Below are 22,402 nucleotides of genomic sequence, written 5' to 3' on the forward strand. Positions count from 1 at the left end.
AAGTAATAGTGGTTACTATTTAATGTTATTTCGAATAGTTCAGACATTTTCACATCCATGCCGTAAAATTCGTAATATTTTCCCTCTATCTAAGGGAATGTACGATAGACGATAAGCACAAGTATCTTGTCCTTGTTATTGTAACTGCTATCTCGTCTATAAAACTTCTTTTCTAAATGACTGGGGACTTCTATACGGACGTTGAAAGTTATACTAAAATCTGAATGATTATATATAATAAATTTTGTGACCGAGCGTTTTCATGGTTCTTAACAGGATTTTTTGGGTTGATCTGGATACTGATTTTATTAATAAAAATATTTGACTAACTCATATACCACATATTTTGCCTTTTTTTAAACTAACTTGGTTCGTGATAAAGCGAATTATCTGCGGGAAAATACATTAACTTGGAAGATAAGAGGAATTTCTAATAATAACTTAATGGCTCGTGGTTAAGAAACGTTTTTGCCTAAAATTAATGTTTGGTAAAACTAGACAACTGTTGCTGACAGCTTACTTACTTATCAACAGCGACAGTCTGTCTGTGCAAACTGAACGGTTAAAGATTAGTTGAGTTATTTATTACCATGACACAGTATAGTTTACTAGGTCTCGCCACATTAAATTTCAAAACTAAAGTTATGTCAGATTGGTACCTAAATATCAAACTTGGTGCCAGTACAAATATGCTTAATACATCTTGTGGTCTAGGTGTAGAAGTAAAAGTAGTTTTTCACTGAACTAGTCACCAAGTAGGTCATAGCTTTTAGTTAATCAATGTTAATTTATCACGTAGTAATTAATGTTTTCTACTGTCCCTACTTTTAATTCTATGATTTATGTTGAAAACGACTCCATATGTAAACATATAATCTCGAAAATATTTGCTTAGAAATCACCGTTTTATTCTATGATTTTATATTGTGCGACCCGACTAAATAGGCTTGAGGTTAATGAGATCTATGATTTTTTTGAGGATAGCACTGTGATTTGGACCATCATGCAAACCGAGGAGTGAAGTAAAATGATCTTCATTTGACATATAAAACGTTTCATAGGTAAATTGCAAAGGTGAACCTTGTCCACTTCTGTTTGATGCTTTACTTAACAAGTCCGCTAGTGATTTAGATTGTCCCTTCATAGCTGGCGATTCGTACTCTGCCCAAGCAACAATCCAATGAAGTGATTTGCTGAGCAGTAGATTTAGACCATCTTGCATGAAGTGTCGGATTGGACTGACAGACAAAGCCTCCTCAATCGTTTTAAACTTTATTGCTTTATTTACGTAAGTATGGATAATTGGACGTAGATCATAAACTCCCGACATTAAAACAAGGTTTCGCAAACAGCATAGCCAATTATTATTTGATTCGAGGTCCATATGAGCCCAATATATCATTTCCAGAACTAAGTGTGCACCGGCAGAATGTCCAAATAGGGTTATACGGAGCTTCGTATCATCTAAGTTACCAAACATTTTATGCGTAAGAGTCATAACTTTTTGCATACCGAGACATAGACTTTGTGACATCGCTTCCAGTTTTTCTTTTGGAGCTAACCTGTAAGACAAAGAGACAAATATACTATCTGCATTTGTAACAGGAACTGCCCAGTTACTGGATTCTCCCCATCCAACTAACTGCCAATAACCTCCATGAATATAGACAACAATATTGGTTGGAATTATTGATTGGTCACTTGGGGGAAACCAATCCAAAACATAATCTCCATATCCATCTTCAAATACCATAGATCCAACAAACGGAACTTTAAAAACACCTTTATCTTTAAACTGCGTCCGTGAAAATTCACTTTGTTTGCGTAAGAGAGATAAAAGTTGTCCTCTTACATCATCTCCAAGGCAAAATGGCTCTCTGGTTTTAATAAGCCAGTTTGCAGTTCTGTATTGATAATCCAATTCATCAACAATTTCTGGTAGACCTTCATCTATAATACCCATGGATTCCGTGCTAATTCCCTAAAAAATAAAACATAAATAGCAGTCATATTAAAGTTTGTTATCGCAACGGTTGTTAAGTGAGAACTAGAATTGTATGCGCAGCATTATATTTAAGAGCGATAACTAGTGTACCGTGCGAGAAGCGGACAAAACGGCAACACACAGTCAAGGTTAGGTTTTAAAAATCATTTTGCAGTCAATAACAGTACTTGTACAAATTACATGAAACTATGGAAAATGTGAATAATGACAAAAGTCATTTAGAAAACACGTTTATGTCAGCCATCTCTACATAGTCCCCCCCCCCGGTGTTCGGAGGCAATCCTGTTGCAAAATAATGAATGGAAAGGAGAATATACGCACACAAAAATATGTGGTGTTTCACGAAAAATATTGTGCCAATACATATTTGTATATTAGGAAATGTAGGATATGCGCACCTTCATATATGTACTGTAGCTGGAGAACACTACCCTGTTTGCATAAATCCTCTCTAGGAAATCTAGTGCTGTATACCCGTCAAAAATTATAGCTCGCAAACAACAGTAAAATTAGACACACTTTTCAGAGATAGCATATACTTGTGGTTGTAGAACAATAACAACAAACCGTTGAGCATTCTGACAAATTAGTAACATAATGACAATCAGTGAAGACCCTGAAGAGATAATATTTTAAACGTAAGTAAATGAAGGAAAGATATTAGGCACGTTGTTAAAAGCTTAAGTTGCCATAAAAAAATAAATTGGAACTATTTCAGTGGTGGAGATTGGAGACAATGACCAAACTCAGCATAGAAACACATACATACTGGTAGTTCACAAAATCTAGGAGTCAACATTGACTTCTAGCTGTCGAACGTAGTGTGTCACAAATATCTAATCAACCTTTATTACTACATAATCTAAACTGCCTTTATAGATCGTTAACTAACTGAATTACTTAACACAAAACACCAACGTCTAGCTAAAAGACAAAGAGTGGGTTAGCGGGTTCTAACGATTCAGATGAAAGTCTGATCCACAAGGCAGTGGCGCATCGCGAGGAGATGCATTTGTTCCCTCAGGGTACTAGAGCCCGTTCATCAACTACACCCCTAGATCCTAGGATTGAAAAGGAAAATTATAAAGTCTATAACTGTTGTGTGACTCCATTTACATTTTATCTACAGTGACAAGATATTCGGAACTAGTTCATAGATAGACGTTAGTAGGTATGACGTATTGTAATACATTGTTGAATGATGCGCCGCGTGTTTGTAAAAATAGTAATGACGAAGTATAAAGAAAAAAATCATATGTATTTTCCCAAAAAGGGAAAGGATTATCACAGGTTCCGAGAAATGCATTTACGAATGAAAAATAAGGATAAGATATTTAATTTATTTGAAAAACTAGTTGACATGACAGGTAGACAAAAGTTTTTTTGAAAATTATCACAAATCCAGCCAGAATTGTATGAACACATGTAAGTGACAAAGATAGATCTCATTCGTCAATACTAAATAGTCGACAGCAACAGGGAGTAGTCTTCATGAGTTGGAATTTCTCGGATTTGGAAAGAGACTCCATCTCCTTCACTAAAACCGGAAGAAAATACAACAATTGTTAAAGTGATTAATAAGGATTTAGTTGATTCGGAAGTAATTGTTATCATTGGGCTACATCTACTGGAGGATTATAAAGTAATTGACTTAACAGTTTGAGCATTCAACTTTCGATCTGTAAGTTGTGGTTTCAAAAATTACTGATATATACTTCTGTAACCGAGTAGTATCGCTGATAATGCACAAAAGTGATTATTAAGTAATGTCCAGGTTTTATTAACTATTGAAAATTAGTATTAGGGAGCTATTTCATCCTATGATTAACGACTTGAGTTCTACTGGGTCGAGTCGATTGCTTGATTGGTGAGCCCTCGATGACCGGTAAACAAATGCACAGAAATAACATTAGGTGGTAGTTGTACTGTGTCACAAACTGACAAGCTGGAAAGCATGAATCACTAGAAAATCATTATTATTTGGACACATAAATATTGGTACAAGGGGGCACCAGATATATATGCGCCGCACTTTCAGTAAATATCTTCATTTCAATCTATTTGTGCGTGGGCTGTGATACTGTCCGAGTGCCAAGACCGAAACAGACGGTTTCCTAAGGGGGCCACACTCAGAGCCTTTGACCTAAAGGTCTGATCCACAAGGCAGTGAAGCATCGTGAGGAGATGCAGTCCCATGGTAGCCGATGACCAACGATTGATTCATACGCCATTTGTTCTTTCAGGATACTAGAGCCCATGTGCACCATTGGTATGGAATTAGGGTTTCCCAACTCCCCTAGGTGAACGCGCCGTCTCCACCGACCCGGTTAAAGCTCCGGACATTCGCTTTTCGTCCTCTCAATTTCGTAAACAACAGTAATGCCACGAGAAGGCAATGAGTAGGGACCTCTCTGGCAGAGGTTGTATACGCGTGGCCGTGTGAGAGCATTTCGAGAGGGAGGGCGGCCCCTCCCCACTCTCGGCCGTGCCAGGGCATTTGAGGGCTTTTGCATGATATCGCGACCAATCAAAATCTGAAGATCACAAGTAAAATTCTGTGTGGGCTCTTCAGTACGAGCTCATCATAATTGTTAGAGGTTTTAAAAATAATTCAGTCACTCTGGCATATATTTATTTGAAACCAATGAACTTTTATTTAAGGCTGATTTATAGGAAAGTGTTAAATGTTTATTGCGGATCCAAAAATAAAAAACAAGTGAACATAAATTTATGGGAAATAGAACAAGCGTGGTGCTGTGGTTAAAACTTAGGGGGAAAATCTACTTAACGGTTAATAACACTGTATCAGCCTACCTAATCTTTACATAAAGCAAGAGCAATTGTAGAAGAATGATATGGACTTTTTTATTTCATGGGTTCTCTACAAGCTGTTTACAACTTAAGAATTTTAGGACGTGATAAATGAAAATAACCAACACTGGAATTCACTTTTTGAGAGATTAGTATTTATATTTCTAACATACATTTATGGTATTTCCGCACTCTCTTAATTATAAGCTTTCATTCGATTCATTAACTGTTGTTAACTCATTTTCTGTTCTCAAAGTATTTTAAATTTACTATAGAACTCACTACTCCGTAAATGTCCTAGTTAGGCACTTACTGTAATTTCTTATCCATAGTGAGTTGTGGTTCAGTAATTTATGTATAATAATTATATTAGTTTTTAATTTAGATATACAGAGATTATATTGGTTGTTGCATTTTTGTGTTCTGATTAGAGCTTGGTAACAGTGACTCGGTGCTGGAAATAAGTATTTGCATACCAGGTCACTTAGTGACAGAATCAATGTTATTGATTCAAGCTTTCCAGCACACTGGACTAGCACCAGCTTTTTCTCAAGTAGTAGATGTACTTTATAACAAAAACGCTCTCATTAATGAGCATTAATAAATAAGTATACAAAATTCATAAGATGTTAATATGATTGAACCTTTATATGTTAAATAATACAAATATTTCAGAAGTATGTTGAAACGAGAAAATACGTCACTGAAAAAACCGCCTTCTTATTAAGCTGCATTATTGAGACTTTCTGATGTTATGATATAATGTACACTACCTTTTTTCAATAATCATTGCTACTATTTTCAAGTTGTAAGCAGCTGCAGTGCATCTACAGCATAAATGAACCCATATTATACTATTACAATAGTTGTCTCAGATTCGTCTAAACTTATAAATAGGAAACATTAAATGAAATAGCGCAAATAGATATTTTTGTAATCTTACCTAGAAAATACAGGCAACAGCCAATGCTTGATGTTATTACCAAATATTTGAAGAAAATTATTCTTCCACCCAAGATTAAAACCGTATATACGATGACTGTTACCACGAAAATTCGGTGGCCGAAAATATTCTAGCGTAGACTTATTTTTAAATACTAAATACGTATGGAATAGGAGCAGGATTAACAGTGCCATTGCAAACACAGCCGATAAAAGCGACAGAGTAAATGCACAAAACAAATCCCACGATCGATTATTAGCAACACTAGTAGTTCGAATCTAAGCAATAAGATTATGACAATAAATAATGAAATTTCACACAATTTACCTTTAGGTATTTTAGCAAGTAGGATAAAGCAAATAGAAAACATAGTACACAATACAGAAAACCGTAGAAGATAAGTAACATGAAATATTTATAATTATGGTAACCAACACAGTTATTTATCCAAGGACAATGATGATCCATTTTCGGAACACATCTATGGAAGAAAACAAATAAAGGATTTTTTATAAACATAGATTTCATCACCATCTTGAAGAGAGTCAGAAAAAAGATTTAAACAGAATAGCATGAATTCATTATATTCCATCTAGTTTTCGTCAGCTGCTTACAACCTATGACATTTAAAAATCACAATTACAAAATAGTTTTAACTTTCTTACATGAGAGTTTAGTTGGAAGTTACTTTGAAGATATATCAGTATAGTATAGCAAGGGTGTAAGTAAATTTAATAGACTGAATGAAATATTGTAAATATATGCTTTATATAAAACAACATTCTACAACGTTGATAGTAACAAAGGTTCAAAGGGCTAGAAACAAGTGGTTAAATAACGAGTAAACGTTGATAATAAGAAATAAATTGAGTAAGCTCAGTCAATTGAAGTAAGATTACTGATGTAGAAGACAGTCGAAGTAAAAAACGTAGTGATGCAAGCAGTTGAAAAAAAGAGTTGGACAAATTCTTATGCAATGAAGTATTTTTCACCACTCTAAAGAAAGATTAACAGCTACTTCCTTCTGAACACATAAACTAGGTTTCTGAAGCTTGGTAGGAACGGCTTCAGAAGACTAAAGCTTGAATGTTTATTAATCCACTCAAGGTTAGGAGGCGATGAATACAGCACTCAAATTTCGGAAAATGGCAGTACCAACTTGACCATAGATATCCTTAATCAAAGAGATGGGAAAAGGTTTGCTTAACGGCTCCTCGTTAGAATATACGCAATTTATGTAGTAAAGTACAGACCATCTTCCCAATCTTACGGTATGAAAAAGAATATGAATGAAATATTTGATCACAACAAATCAATTACATAAAGTAAACTGAATAGGTATAATATTTGGTAGTTTTTGCAGTAATGATAAAATTACAGAACAGTGAACATGTTCATCGTGAGCGAATGCTACAGTGATTCAATCAATGATCCAGTTTTCTTCAACTAAACGAACCCTGTCTAGTTAAGCATGAGCAGGATAGAACTTTTTGTGAATGAAATTAAAAAAGTCGATGTCAGTCAACAACCAAGTACACCGTGTATACCATTTGAGTCACAGAGTATATGACGGTAGATAATGTCGTCCAGCTAGAAAAGTCGAGGTTACGAAAAGTTTGTCATTTTAAACTAGATGTTTTACCGTACGTTTTAACAAGTTTATTATTTATTTATTTGTTTAAACACATAAATATTGGTACAAGGGGGCACCAGATAAATATGCGCCTCACAAATCTCATTCGATTTGTGTGAGGGCTGTGATACTGCCCAGATGCCCAAACTGAAGCAGGTGGTTTTCTTAGGGAGCCACACCCGGAGCCTTTGACCTAAAGGTCTGATCCACAAGGCAGTGAAGCATCGTGAGGAGATGCAGTCCCATGGTAGCCGATGACCAACGATTGATCCATACGCCATTTGTTCTTTCAGGATACTAGAGCCCATGTGCACCATTGGTATGGAATTAGGGTTTCCCAACTCCCCTAGGTGAACGCGCCGTCTCCACCGACCCGGTTAAAGCTCCGGACATTCGCTTTTCGTCCTCTCAATTTCATAAACAACAGTAATGCCACGAGAAGGCAGTGAGTAGGACTTCCCTGGCAGAGGCTATATATTAGCAAGTGACCATTTCTATACAGTTTAGGGAACAATGTAACTGTCCACTGACTAACAAATTCATTTTATTTCTCAATGTGGAAGCAAACACAGCCGATTCAAACAAATGATCCAATAACTAGAAACTAAAAAGATATATCCCTATGCCTGTGCATAATATGCATAATTCAATTAGTTCCCAAATACGATAAGGCTTTATAAAAAAGGGACGTATCAGGTGAACGGTTAAAATGTAAATATACCTCATACAACTTGAACAATGATGTGTACGATCTGGCTTTAAAAGAAAGCATATATCACAGAATTGGGCATTGAATCTTTTCCCAACAGTAAGTAAAGGTAACTGTTTTGTAACGGACAAATTATTCACGAATTCTGACCGATCGTGATCATTTTCCAGCTCTATAAAACATTTTGTTTCATTGGCAGTAAGATAAAACTAAGAAGAATACTGATATAAGGTTTACAGTAAACATACGTTTTTCGGTATTGTAGTTATCTGGGTATATGTTGACTTCCAAAATGACCAAAGAAATAGGATGAACAAAACGTGGTATGGAGCGAAGAAAAATACTGTAAAATAATGGGATATTATTTAACGGACAACTTACACAACAGAAATGTGCTAGTGATTAAATCTACATAATAGTTCATGAGATTATAAAACAGTTGGATTTCAACGCTACCTTGGATTACAACAAAAGTAACTACATAGTATGACCAGCTTATAATCAGCAAAATAAGTGCAGCTGGAATCGCTGAACAGAATTTGCTTAATTCTTGCACACATATTGATAAACGGTGTTTAGAATACACATCTGGAAGATAGATGTATTTCATTTGATTTCCATTCATCACATTGTCACAAATATCTAACAGGGTTATACATAAAAAAGTAAATGTTATAGACGAAAAAGTCAACTTATAAAAGTTTAACATAAGTACTATGGCGTGGGTTACTCATATCCACACTAGTATATGACGATGGTCAGACATATGTATTTCAGTAGAAGATCGATAAGGAAAGAACTGAGACGAAACGCAATCGGTATGAAAATGCATGAACAATGAAATCTGAGACAGTGGACCGATATTTGCAAATTAACTGTTTACTGTATGGTTGTCAGATTTTAGTGAAATATTCTGTAAATTTGTGTCAAATACATTCGATTGTTCCCACTTGTGTTCTTGTTCATTACAATAAATGTCAATTGGGACCAAAAGTATCCACGTTAATAAAAATCACAGCCAGCAGGAATATGTATAGAGCTACAGAGCAGCAAATTCAAGCGCCATAGAGATCTGATCCCAGAACAAAACTGCTGAGTAAAGAATTCACCGAGGAGAGTTATAAAGCACTGAAATCAAACCAAAAAACCGAGGAAATATAGAATCTCAGGGAAAACAACCAGTTCGAAGTAAATACGGTCACTGATGTTATCATAGTACTAAAGAAACAAAGTGAAAATATAAGAACTATAAATGACTAAACTGGTTTCGTAAACTCCAACTAATCACATTATATTAGCCCCCAAATGCCCTGGTACGGTCGAGAGTGGGGAGAGTCCGCTCTACCTCTCGAAATGCTCTCATATGGCCACGCGCATATAGCCTCTGCCAGGGAAGTCCTACTCACTGCCTTCTCGTGGCATTACTGTTGTTTATGAAATTGAGAGGACGAAAAGCGAATGTCCGGAGCTTTAACCGGGTCGGTGGAGACGGCGCGTTCACCTAGGGGAGTTGGGAAACCCTAATTCCATACCAATGGTGTACATGGGCTCTAGTATCCTGAAAGAACAAATGGCGTATGAATCAATCGTTGGTCATCGGCTACCATGGGACTGCATCTCCTCACGATGCTTCACTGCCTTGTGGATCAGACCTTTAGGTCAAAGGCTCCGGGTGTGGCTCCCTAAGAAAACCACCTGCTTCAGTTTGGGCATCTGGGCAGTATCACAGCCCTCACACAAATCGAATGAGATTTGTGCGGCACATATGTATTCGGTGCCCCTTTGTACCAATATTTATGTGTTCAAACAAAACACTATATTATCAATGCCATAAAATATACTTTGTAGTATTTGGTATAGCCACTACTAGCTTTTTATGTTTTCTTTTAGCAACCCTTCATGGTTTATACTTCACTGAAACTACAAAATAATTAGATTTATTCACGGAAGAAAAACATAAAAGCAGTTCAGTGAAGGAAATTAACTTTACAATGTCATCACTTAAATCTGCGAAATTCTATTTGCAGTCATAGACAAATCAACTAAAGTTTTTTCTTACGCCTCCTGCAAGATCTGAGTAGTACTTTGGGTAAGGTAGAAAAATACATCGAAAAGAACAAATAGCAAGAGTCATGTCTCTTGGAACGACAGGTTATAAATACAGCAGAAACTGTCCGGATTCGGTGAATTTCCACAAAGAGACACTACCTTAAGAACGAGATTTACATTGAAAATTATGGGGCGACTCGGTACAGTGTAATAGCTCGTTTTTAATGCCAGATAAAAGTATATTATTTATATGACCAATACAAAGACTTGAGAAATTCTACCACAAAGTTACTAATATTTCACTATGCCTAATTATAAATATACTGTCCTCAATGGAAATTTTCAAGTTAGTAATTAATATTCAAACCGACCATTTTGGTAATGATGTACGGGTCGGTTTTAGTTAGGAAATGTAACATCACATCTCGATTTATACGTCCCATTGGTAAAGTGCTATTCTCTTTTTGACATATCGTTTAAATGGACATTTTCCGTACTCTCCAACAATATTATGCCTGTGTAGTTAACATTAGAGAGCAGGTGCATCACAGACTATAGTTGCTAATTTTTTTCCTTTACGGACTATCAAACATCCCGATGGTAGGCACACCTTACAACTAGGTCAAGATATATTAAGACAACGTTTTGAGATCGGTAAACTTTTCTTTACAGACATCCACAGAGGTGTACTACGTAGCTAGTACTAAAATATGTTGGGCAAGAATAACACACATCAATGTAGGAATTTTCAGATTTCATTTATCAGTGGAGTGATCTACTTTATAAAAAATCTAAGCACCCATTGTACATTCACGAATATACTTGTAAGATGAATGGACTGACATTACAGACCAAAAGGCCCAAGACGTAAACATCGTAATCCTATTAATCATTGGCAGAGAGAGAGAGAGAGAAAGTCTCAATACTTGTATGATTTCGCTTATTTAGATGTAACAAAAATGCAAAAAAATGTGTAATCAAGTTGTTTATCTTAAGTTTATACTCCTGGAGAGACCTATTTCCTCGATAGCCGAGCCCAATATCTGTAAAACTTTCTGTCAGTAACTTTAACAAAGAATGACATCGCATTAATTTCCGCATACAAGCCTAGTCGTGAAGGAACAAGAGAGTTAATTGTGTGTGAAATTGTCTCCATGATTACAGATTAGCGAAAATACGTTCAAATGTACGAAGATTTGTCGTAGCTATCTTCGACTTGTTTTCTAATTTTAAGATCTCGACTACAAAGAGTGTGCCTATTAGTAATACGTCAAACGTCGGTGGGTTGTCGCAGTTTCATTTACTTATGTCAACTGAGGAGAAATTGGGGACTTTGAAGTCATGTCGTTAAGACGATAAGGGGGATGTACTTGTAAAACTGAGTATTAGTTCCATAATTCATTTACATTTTCAAAGGAAAAAGTTGCCAAACTCATGAGTGACAATTGGAAGATGTCCAGAAAGTATATCCTACCCAACCTAAGCCATAAATCTATGAAACTAGGATTAACTGTGAGACTATAACTTATGAACGATCTTTGAGAAACCCCATTGACTTCGAGGCAACTCACCTGCTCATCATGGTCAAAAGGGGGTTATGAAGTAATATGATGAATAAGGATTAAGATATAGAGTAAGACTATAATTTATGGACGACCTTTGAGCGACGCCAAAGTGACCTTGAGGATGTCTACCTAATGACTAGGACCAAATGAGGGTTATAGACCAGTATGAGGAATTATAATTATGATTTACCGTTGATAGTTAAGGTCACGAACTGACGGCTATAATGCCAAGACTTTATTGAGCAAAATAGATGAGTGAACTTCGCGGCAAAACTTTTTACCTTATACCCGATTGGTTCATCCATAAATTAAAGTTTCGCCGACCGATTGATACTGATCCTATACAGTATCGAGAGGGTGAAAATTTGTGGTTTGCCCTGTGAGAACACTAACGACCAAGTTCTTAACAGTGGGTGTTTACAAAAGAAGTGATGCCAAAATCTACATGGTAGTGCAAAGTTTCTTCATTTTATGATGGATAAACTACACAGGCTTTATCAAATAACAAAATATAATGTATATGATAATTCTCCCTTTCATTTACTAGGTCCATAGATCAAATTTATTGAACTTAAGTTCGAGTCTTACCTCTTAAAACATTCTGGTGACGGATGCGTCAGACAGTTCCCGCCATAACCGTTGAATGGTACCGCAGTTCAGGGTTCAGTTGAGGAAAATTCTGAATCACGATGACAACGGAGTTGCTTAACTTTAGTGTCAACTCCTTGAAGTTGTTTGTGCTCTAGTTAACTTTTTAGATTTGATTATTTTTACACATCTCAAAAGCTTTTACTCTATAGTAACCTATTTTTCTCAACGAGAACGTGATTGGTATAATGGAAACAATTATTATTATAACCAATTGTACCAGTGATTGTTTTACTGTACTCATTTTGTTAAACTGTATCAAAATCACTTTTCGTTCCGTCGCCCATCTTGTTCGTTCAAACTTTCTTACGCTCTGTTCTCTTTGCCTGGACCCATTGGCACGTCTCGGTATTCTTTCGATACCAGGAGATCGCCAATAAATATACTTTATCTGGATCAATTACAGCCTTCTGTTTAACGACCTATCGAAGGAACCAAGTCATTTTCGGGTGCGTAATCTTCATCTAGTGATGATCATAGCCAATCGAGACTCGACTCCACTTACAACTCTATGAGCTTAACTGAGATAAATGAGACCTAAATACTCAATGTTTATATGAACTAATTTTTAATCACTATATGGTTCTGGAGATTGTTGGGCTTTATATATGATCATGAACCGATCAATATTAGACTTCCATTAAAAACCTGGTCAACTAAAAGAGACGCCTAGAATATTGCAAAGAGTGATGTCCAGGTTCAGGTAGAAAATGTAGTACTGGGATCTTCTAGGAAGTATGTGGTGAATAGAATATGGCTGCTTTTTACCATTAGCATTTCGCATCTGTCAGTACTGAGGATGTATGTTTTTGGTGATCTGATTGTGTATTCTCTGTAAATCTTGATTTAGAGTCAATATATCATCCAATTCAATAAATCCTAAAATTATTCAGATAAAGAAAAGTTTAGGAGTCTATAGGATCTGGTAAGTCATTACTGAACAACAAGAGAGATGGTCTAAGAGTTGAGCCTAGTTTCGCACCGGTTAACATAGAGAAGCCTGATAGATGATTACAAACCCTGATATATTTTAACATTCCGTCTGAGTAATCTGGGGGTCGAATGTTTAGACACCCCCCACGCACATAGAAAAGATTCTAATACACAATACAATGGCCAGATGTTTTCGAATATCTCAGAGAAGTCTATTCGGCCAATATTCACATGGTAGTTTTAGCCCAGCTATTCCAGGCAGTTAAACTGTTTGCGCCACTGTACCTACCAGATAGACGGGCGTGCTGTGATTCAGAAAGAGTGGATTTATTAGGAAAGTAGTTGTGGAGAAGATCATTTTTAACCTTTTCTATTACCTTCGGAACTGTGCAGAGCAAAATGACTTGTCGGTAATTTGACCCCTCCCTCCCTTGTTATTCAGCTTGTAGTTATGACTATTTCATTTGTCCAACCTGGGGGGTAATTTTCGATTGACTAAAGAACAGTTAAAGAGATTAGAAGGGCGGAAGAAAATAGGGTTTGATTATTCCTTTAGGTCTACGCGTCCGATAACATCTGAATCAACGCACTTGTAGAACTGAATACCTCAGAGATTCAAATTCCACCGAACATTGGTTACCCTTTAGAAAGAATACACAGGAGTCATTGAACAAGGTTATTGTTACGTCCAATTATGAGTTTTTACCCGTTCGAACTATTGAAGTACTGGCCGTCGATATTCGCAAATCACGAACCCAAGTAGGCAAGAGAACCAAAACTCCAAATTAGATACCAAGTTTATTCGCAATTCACAAATAATCGACCAAAGTCGTTCTAACAACAATAATTATAACAATTACAAAACAAACCTTCAATTTTGTAGGTTCCCGGAGCAAAAACTCCCAAATACCAAACCAACGACAAAAGAAACCAAAATGTCCGAAAAAAATGATACAAACAAACAAGTCCAAAGGTTAAGTAAAACAAACACATCCAAAAACAGTAAAATTGATGTACAGTAAAAAGGTTTTAATCAGGCAAATGTCTTCAGTTCTCTCGTAACAGTCATGACTGACTGTAGGCAGTTGGACTGAAACTTCTTAGGTAAGGGCTTGGAAGCTTAATGTGAAGGCTATTCACCTTGAAGGAATCCCGGTTCAAGATATTCAAGGTGATGTGCACCCTCATCGTAAAGTTGTATCAGATTTTATAGTTAATCCCGAATTTTATCCTCTATTGATATTATTGATGTTTATTTATGTTTGATTCTTTTCATACAGCAACCATAGTAAGGACTGTGCTGGAATTTTGGGATTTCGACCTAATATAGACATCAGTGTGCTTTTCTATGCTACTAAAATAATAACACTTTGAACTTGCCATGAAGTGACTGCACAATCTATAAGATCATACGCCAAAGTCACATAATTGTCGGTTTCGACTCTCCTAATCGTGGTATTGAGCGGTATTTTTTTATAAGGATCTACGAATTACACAAGCAAATTTATATAATATGAAGAGTAAGGAAGTATATAGGGTGACCACCCTTACATGGACAGGCCACACAGTCTCGGTAATTTTCCTCTCGTCGGCCTACGCTGACACTGGCACTTTTTTGTCAAGCATTCAATCGCGAGTGTGAATATTTCAAATTATTGTGTGTTCAGCTACAAGGACGATTTCGTGGTGATGATTTGTTGTTACTTTCTTTCCCCTACACATTTTCATGCAGTGTAAAGAAATGTAATTCAGAACCTTAAATCACTTAACACTCTCGACGCAGTGTATCTGGTTTGTCATTAGTGGGCAAATATTTTTGTTTCTACCAGGTTTCCTTTTTCTTTGAATTATAGTGCTCCAATTCCACTATAGATAGTCATCTGTATCAATCGATTAAAGTAGAGACCTGATATTTACTTTCCACCGACTTTATCAGACGAGACTTTCCTGCAGACAGGCATTGCGCAACGCTTTGTTGTATGACCAGTTATCTGTTTCTTTGCGCAAACCCCAGTTGTGTGGTTGTTGTCTACGTCGGCCTCACTTGTCTTTGTTACTAAAATAATGGGCATAATCCCTAAATTGTAAATTTTTGATGATGTGACCACTTAATCTATACGATCCTACGTGAATGCGATATGATTGTTTGAACGGGCTCATCATGACAGCTCACAATATGGTGTATAGGACTCCAGGAGAATACATCTGGGTCGAATATAGTGTTAAGTCCTGTGGCCTGTTTAGTATATCGCATGATAAGATCGTAAAGGTAAAGGTTATGTAGAGTGAACACACTTGGATGGCCGAGCTACGCCTTACCGATCAGGTGTTATCGCATTCACCGTTTTCGACCTCCTCTAAGTGTTTAACGTTGAGTGTAAATCTCCGTCATCGTGTTTTGCTTTAAGGATCGGGTGGTTTAGGACTAATAACACAAGCTGCTCACCCATCAATAAAGCCACGTAAAATCGCATTTCTAGAGCCCCCCAAACCGCTTCAATGGGTGAGCTATTTTGGGAGGAAAGTATGGTCTCTTAATTATACATACAACGTGAGACCTACAGTTACCGTGACGCACACGTCGGGAATAAACATTATTTTTAATTTTCCGTAGTCTGTTATTAGGATCCGTCATCTTCAAGTAACCCCTAATTGTGGCTTTACTGAAGTTTGGCTCAGATACTAGTAGACAAAGAATCAAAACTCTTTGTTGTTACTTCATCCTACTTCTTAAGTGTGTTCATTTACAGACAGATGCGTGTAGGAGTTTAATTACATTAACTGACACATATTGTTTGATGAATAACAAACATACACTTGAGTTTATTTGAAATGATCTTGGTGCTTGCTATAAGCAAGCTGACATCAAATTCCGAGAACCTAAGGAATATTTGGAAGATCCTTTCCTGGTTCCTACGTTGTCTTATTTTCACAGCAAATTTGGAGAGTAAGTGAAATATGACTTCACAAGTGCTTGCTTAGATGCGAGAAGAATATGCTATGCAAGTGGCCAACTTCTTCAAGCGCCTATACCTTACAGCGTACTTATCCATCCGGCTAGGTTAATCTTGATCTCAACAAAATTCAGCAGAACACCCGACGCCCATTGTTCAATCTTTTAAGGTATGGGCGATTTCAGCCTGACGGATAATTTTTTCTACGGTTCAGTGACATTTCACGGTCTGATCAGTACCTGCAATACTCCGAACGACATCCATTTGATGCAGTAAAAACCACGTCAAGAAAATCATGCTGAAGATGCCATAGGTATTAAGGTTTGGATAACGCTTTTGCACGTTACATCCTTATTATCGGAAGATATCAACGTATTCAGACCACACGTCTGGGATGAATATGCTGAAATTTTTTTTGGCGCAGCGAGAATTTCTTGATCGAAGCCGGAGAGTTGTTTTAAGGGGTGTGTAATGCTCGTACACAATGATGATCTGGTGCTGATGCGTGACGGAGCGACCTTAGTTGGGGTGTGTCCCGTAAAACTAATGGAGTCATCAGCAGTGTGTACGACTCACAGAACTGCTTACTACTGGTATTTACGTGGCGCTATAATGCGTTGGAGTTCACCGAGAGATTTAAGTATTGGAAGGCTATGAAACCGACAAACACCCTGTGTCATTAACTAATCAGAACATAGCGGATAATAAAAGAAACTCACAGAACCACATTTGGGTGGACACCAGAGTTTCTTTCATTGTACTCCGTGATATGAAAGCGTGCCATTAACTGATGACCCTAATGCTTGTTGACATGATTGGTAACTAACCTAAACCACATGTAAGTGCAGCAGATTGCCTCAAGGGACTACAATCTCCTTTTGGTTAGCAGCTGACATCATAAACTTTCTAAAGTAACAGTGATAATAAGTTATGAGCCCTTCGAGTTTGACGTGATCTCAGCGATCTCTTACCAAAAACTGAATACATTAACCTTCCCAATACCATATTGAGAGATTTGAACGCTTCCAAGTGTACGAACATGCCAATAGACTACCTTAATAACACAGCTGACGACGGTATAGAAGAGGTACATCAACTGGACCAACAAACGAGAAACATAACACTCTATTGGAAGCGACCCTGTCAGTCCCCACCAGTATAACCAAGTCTCCAAACACGAAATTTTGAGGGTCACAACCGGGTCACATACACCAGTGTAACTATCGACTGCTGTTTATACTGCAGTGACTATTAACAGATTGGAGAAATGTGAGAGCGTTGGGAATAAAAATGGGGGAAAACGTTGGACGAAACTCTTTTGCGGCGGTGGATACCCTTCGTTTATCTACAGAGAAAACCAGACAAGTGGTCGAACAGGTCTTTATTGAGATCATGGAACAGAACAAAGTCATCTTCCTTCAAGTGCATGAAGTTTTCGATGTTCACTGTAAAACAATGAGAAATATAATGCCTACAAAAAATAGATAAATGAAGAATACTTGAACTATAATGTTTCGACATTACTCAGAAGTTTCTGGCCAGTTCTCAATCTAAGTTATTACAACCCCCTGATTTTATTCAATGCTCCAGTATTGGAGAGTAGCCTATTATAAAGTATTGTACAACGCTGAGAAAATGTATCATTTCAGTCAAGCTATGTCGTCAGTATAATGGCTTGAAGGTGACCCTTCCCTACAAAGGTTTAATTTAAGTTCGGCACACGTTTCAGAAGAGATATTACTGACATCCCAGAAACCATCTGTTAAGCGATCCACTGACGTTCCAGTTAGACAAGACAAAGCTTGGGCCATAAGAGACCCCTCTCAAAGATCAGCGAATACCCAAGAAGCAGCTAGTATAATGGTATATAGAATGCCTGAGCTGGTAGGTGGTAGTCGGGATGAGGTCAAAGAACACGATATGAGTTGGTGAAGGTGGCTATCATGCAGCACAAGCCTCCATACCACAACGACAATCAACGTGTTCAGGCTACCTCGTTCTTTACATCAAACAAACGTTAAGTCTTTGTGTCTGATGACTGTAATTTTCGGTAACCGAGAGAGCTTAACTGGAGTTCTTCAGCTCTGGTACAGTTCGAAAAACGAATTTTGAATTCACTTCAGCTGTAGTGAAAGCTAACCTAGATAGGTAAGGCAACAATGATCTGACTAAAATCTGGATCATATGCCCCTGTAGAGGAGCGCCAGTAGCACCAGCGCCTAACCATCAATCAACTCTATCGTAAGGAGTCAATTAGTGGTAATGAGAATTATGTGCCTTCAACTAGATCTGAAGACCACAGTCCTAACCGAAACATAGCTATCTCCCGACATCACGAATACGAAAGTCAGCTTGCAAGACATAACAGACTTCCGATAAGATGGAGTACATAATATAGGAGCTGGAATGGCAGCAAATATAAACATACACATCAAAGGTGTAACACCACGCGGTATCAAATTAGCTCAGGTGGCGGAAACTTGATGGTTTAGCTTCAATGTGAAAGATATGAAGTAATCGATTGAGTGAATATACCGAACGCAAGCAAGTTCTGGAACCGAAAAAGATGAGATAAAACAGGAGATACTGAAGTTGCTACACCTAGTTGTTGGTGTGGGCTCACCGTGGATGATCACAGGGAAATAATGTGGGAAATCATTCAAAATGTTGTTCGACGCAGTGTACCGAAGTGTAAATACGCACTTGAAAACCGATGATCGCCGTTAAGAGATGTACTGAACGTTTGCTACAGGTTAAACGGAGAGACTGGTACACGTGGAAAGTCTTCCTAAAGGTTTCTGCCCGTAACTCTTAATTATCCTTGAGAAACGGATTCAACACTAAAATCCGAAGCAATAGAAGTTTCAGCCCAAGCTATCAGCAACAATTCAAGCCGACCTCAAATACTCTACACTCATGATCAGGAAAAAGCATACAAATCAAGAAACCTGCAGTCTCAAGAAGTCTAATGGCGTATATCTCACTGACTTTAAGATGGCGGAGACCTTTGGTCTCAACTTCGTAGATCATCTTCACCAAGGGCGTGTAAGCGCGAAATACCTGTTACCTATAGTGCCAGTTGAAGGTCTTGGAGGTATCCCTGCTCTCAGAAGTCACCAGGATGTGATGATATCCGACCTATAAAACTGAAACCATGTTCATAAGCCGCCAGCATACCGTTGTGTGGTCTCTTCATACACTCACTAAATTCAAACCTATCCTGTCGAAATGTCGTGCCACGAACATTCTGTTTCATTTGATACAAAGCACTTACATTGTCCATGGAAATCTGCCCCCAAATATCTCTTCAGTGCGTGATCTCGGGCTTGCGATCAAAGAGAGCCTAGATTGGTTCAAACTACATGAGAGACGCAGCCAAGGCGAACGAATCTTATGAGAAGACCAACCAGCACAATCTCAGCAGAGTTGTTTCTAACACTGTTTAAAAAGTACTCACCGTCATAAATTGAAGTCCACAATGTTGTTGCGCCTCCTTTCGACAAAAGACACATAAATTTCTCAGATCAAGCACAGGCATGGGCAACTAAATGAGTGATAAAGTTAGAACATAAATGCTATGAGGGCAACCTCCGGCACTCGGGGTTATTCTCGCTGAGCTTCAGGAGAATAAATGGTGATCTGATGATGGCATACAACGTCTAGCTCAAACATGTAGCTGAAACCATCCCAAGCGAGCATATTATCAGATCATTACAGCGCCTCATGATACTAAGTGGAAAGCTTTAAGAGAAGAATTGACAAAGAAGTACTAGCTGGTGGATTATCATCCCCTTCTTGAACAAGCTGTATTTGATTCATGTTTCGCGATTGCGATGATTATCATTACCAAATACCATCTTTTATATCTTTAATAAAATGGTTTGCATTTCTCAAACCTTTGCTGCACTCTTACACAACAAGAGTATCAATATAGGTCCGAAAAATCTGTCCTGAGCTTAACGTTCGGTAGGTTGCATTCCTTTTTGAGTTTTACATGAGTTTATTGCTATCTGTGGTTTCGCCTCAACTTACTATTCCGTCTTCATAGTTTTCCATCTTTATGATAGTTTAATATATCCTAACCCTTTTGCATCAGCCATTTTTTTCGATTTTGAGTGTTTTGTTTTCGTTTCGCAGTCGTAAACGTTTGCTACGATCAATCTAACAACTCACATTTGACCATGGTCATGAAGAACTCATGGCTTACTTCATACTCAAATAATCGACATCTTAAGGTCAGAGTAGGCCTCACATTTTCTCAGACTGCAGAATAACCTAGTGGGGTCCCCCAGGGTTCAGTACTAGCGTCGTGTCCAATAGTGATGTCGGCGGATATAAGTAGTACGTATTATCAATCAAAAGTGAAGAACGTGGCGGCAAAGGTAAGAAGATCGGAGGAAAGAAAACGAGAACAGTGAATGATTGTTTTGGAAACGAAAGAACAATGAAGTGTGAGACAACTGATTGACATTTTGCAAATGAAGAAGTTACTGTATGGTTCTCAAATCTTATTGAGATGTTCTGTAATTTTGTATTCAAATACACCCAGTTGTCCCCACCTGTGTCCTCGTTCACTAAACTAGGACCTCGTCTTTTCTAGATTAATATAAGCGATCTTCCAGAGCAGGTATCGTGAGATTTATTACATTTCGCTAATGGTGTGAAACTCTGGAGAGACATTTGCAATCAAGATGATAAGCTGGCACTTCGAGAGGATCCGACTCGACCTCAAAGTTGGGTGGACAACGACGGGCTCACCTTCATCACTTCAGAGTGTAAAGTAGCCCATGTGATCCATGTTGCAGACAACGAATGCAACTTAGATAACTCCCCTCTAGAGTTATCCGAAGTACTAATCGACGTTACAATATGACAATACACGTTAGTAGTAATCGCAGGACTAATAGAATAATCGGTTAACATAAATAGAAATCTATCGATAAAGTTCAAGTGAAGATGAAGACCAATATCAGGCTGGGTTTCTTTAGTCGGGTTTTCCAATATAGAATTATGTCCTTCTTCGCTATAAGTACTGCTCTAATAATAGACCTAATCCTAAAATTGTAGATTTGTCATGATGTGACTACCTAACCTATAAAATCTTACGTGGAAGTCGCATCATTGTCTACGCCGACTCATCGTATCGTAACAATAACCAATATATGCTAGAGAACACATTTAGACTGGAGATAGAACAGTACATTTAATATGAACAGAAGTGATAAGACAACAAATAAGAATGGCCACGCCTGCACGGCTGAGCCATTCCATCCGATGAATTGAATTAGTTGAATTCTTTCTTCCCGTCCTCTCCATCGTTAGGTTTTTCTCCGCGTCAAATGTTGAATGACTATTTTCCCAGTTATCTCATGTTCAACTTTGAAGATTGTGTGGTTAGGGCCCCATGCCACTACATGTTCTCCCTCACTCCAAAGGTCTAGGAATACGTTGGAATGTATCCAACGGCGAGCCAGTTAATAGGTTTGCGGATTCAAACTCAAGCCTCACGAAGAGCGCCTGCAGTCAGTGAATCTTTACTCGATGGAGTAAAGGAGTCTTAGAGCTGACCTTCTAATGACTAGCGGCATCCTAAACATTCCTGGGCATCGCCTTATCACTTCATCATTTTCACACTGAGACCAAACAAGATACTACTCAGTATTATGATAGTTTCTGGTATCCTAAAACCTTACTTTCGTAAGACCAACTCCCATGAACGTCAAGATATACAAATCTGCAAATTACTACTGCACTGTCTACAATTAATGTAACCGAGTGGCTAGACGTCTATAGATTGGAAATGACCAAATACTTTGAATCGTACCGAAACAACAAACGAACTCAAAGAAATCAACTAGTCTATACACGATCATGGCAAATATATTGGATATTGGACGAGGTTCGGTGCTACAACAAGAGCACAGGTAATACCTCAAAGAGAGACGATAAAAATCGATGCCATAAATAACGATTATTAGTGCACATGGCTCACACCAGCACCCTTGAGTTTGGAAAGTAACCATTTCAACCGTGCATTACAATGGCTCCGCTCCTTCCGCGAACCAGAAGGCCAAGTGGCACGCTGGCAAGAGCGACTACAGGAGTTTGATTTTACTTGCGAATACCGACCAGGCAGCCGTCACACAAACGCA

The 22,402-nt window shown here is 37.8% G+C and overlaps 3 protein-coding genes across 3 annotated transcripts in view; 1 reads left to right on the forward strand and 2 right to left on the reverse strand.

Moving 5' to 3' along the window:
* Positions 1-889: 889 nt before the first annotated feature.
* On the reverse strand, positions 890-1,984 carry Smp_074940 (family S9 non-peptidase homologue (S09 family)). Its single transcript, XM_018799074.1, has one exon. The coding sequence runs from the start codon at positions 1,961-1,963 to the stop codon at positions 938-940; it is 1,026 nt and encodes a 341-aa protein (XP_018650899.1). The 5' UTR covers positions 1,964-1,984; the 3' UTR covers positions 890-937.
* A 1,341-nt stretch (positions 1,985-3,325) lies between these two features.
* Positions 3,326-12,347, reverse strand: Smp_074930 (putative zinc finger protein). Its single transcript, XM_018799075.1, has 8 exons — positions 12,304-12,347; positions 8,558-8,743; positions 8,483-8,509; positions 8,350-8,444; positions 8,114-8,310; positions 6,087-6,240; positions 5,760-6,037; positions 3,326-3,542 (listed from the first exon to the last, which is right to left on the reverse strand). The coding sequence occupies exons 2-8, from the start codon at positions 8,724-8,726 to the stop codon at positions 3,464-3,466; spliced, it is 999 nt and encodes a 332-aa protein (XP_018650900.1). The 5' UTR covers positions 8,727-8,743; positions 12,304-12,347; the 3' UTR covers positions 3,326-3,463.
* A 4,942-nt stretch (positions 12,348-17,289) lies between these two features.
* Positions 17,290-22,402, forward strand: part of Smp_162620 (putative dimethyladenosine transferase) — a gene marked incomplete at its 5' end in the record, with an annotated part of 21,823 nt that continues 16,710 nt past the window's right edge. Inside the window, one exon of the mRNA XM_018799077.1 lies at positions 17,290-17,337. Coding sequence (XP_018650901.1) covers positions 17,290-17,337 — 48 coding nt within the window. The remainder of the gene's footprint in view (positions 17,338-22,402) is intronic.

Source organism: Schistosoma mansoni, chromosome 3 (assembly GCF_000237925.1).
Source record: "Schistosoma mansoni strain Puerto Rico chromosome 3, complete genome".
In the NCBI taxonomy this organism is placed as follows: domain Eukaryota; kingdom Metazoa; phylum Platyhelminthes; class Trematoda; order Strigeidida; family Schistosomatidae; genus Schistosoma; species Schistosoma mansoni.

Bases quoted from the DNA above. Each gene is read 5' to 3' on its own strand.
- Smp_074940 (XM_018799074.1), bottom strand. From the start codon at position 1,963: ATGGGTATTATAGATGAAGGTCTACCAGAAATTGTTGATGAATTGGAT.
- Smp_074930 (XM_018799075.1), bottom strand. From the start codon at position 8,726: ATGAATGGAAATCAAATGAAATACATCTATCTTCCAGATGTGTATTCT. The intron at 8,445-8,482 runs GTAAGTTGTCCG...ATTATTTTACAG, and splicing joins CACTAGCACATTTCTGTTGT to TATTTTTCTTCGCTCCATAC. The intron at 8,311-8,349 runs GTATGTTTACTG...TATTCTTCTTAG, and splicing joins TAACTACAATACCGAAAAAC to TTTTATCTTACTGCCAATGA.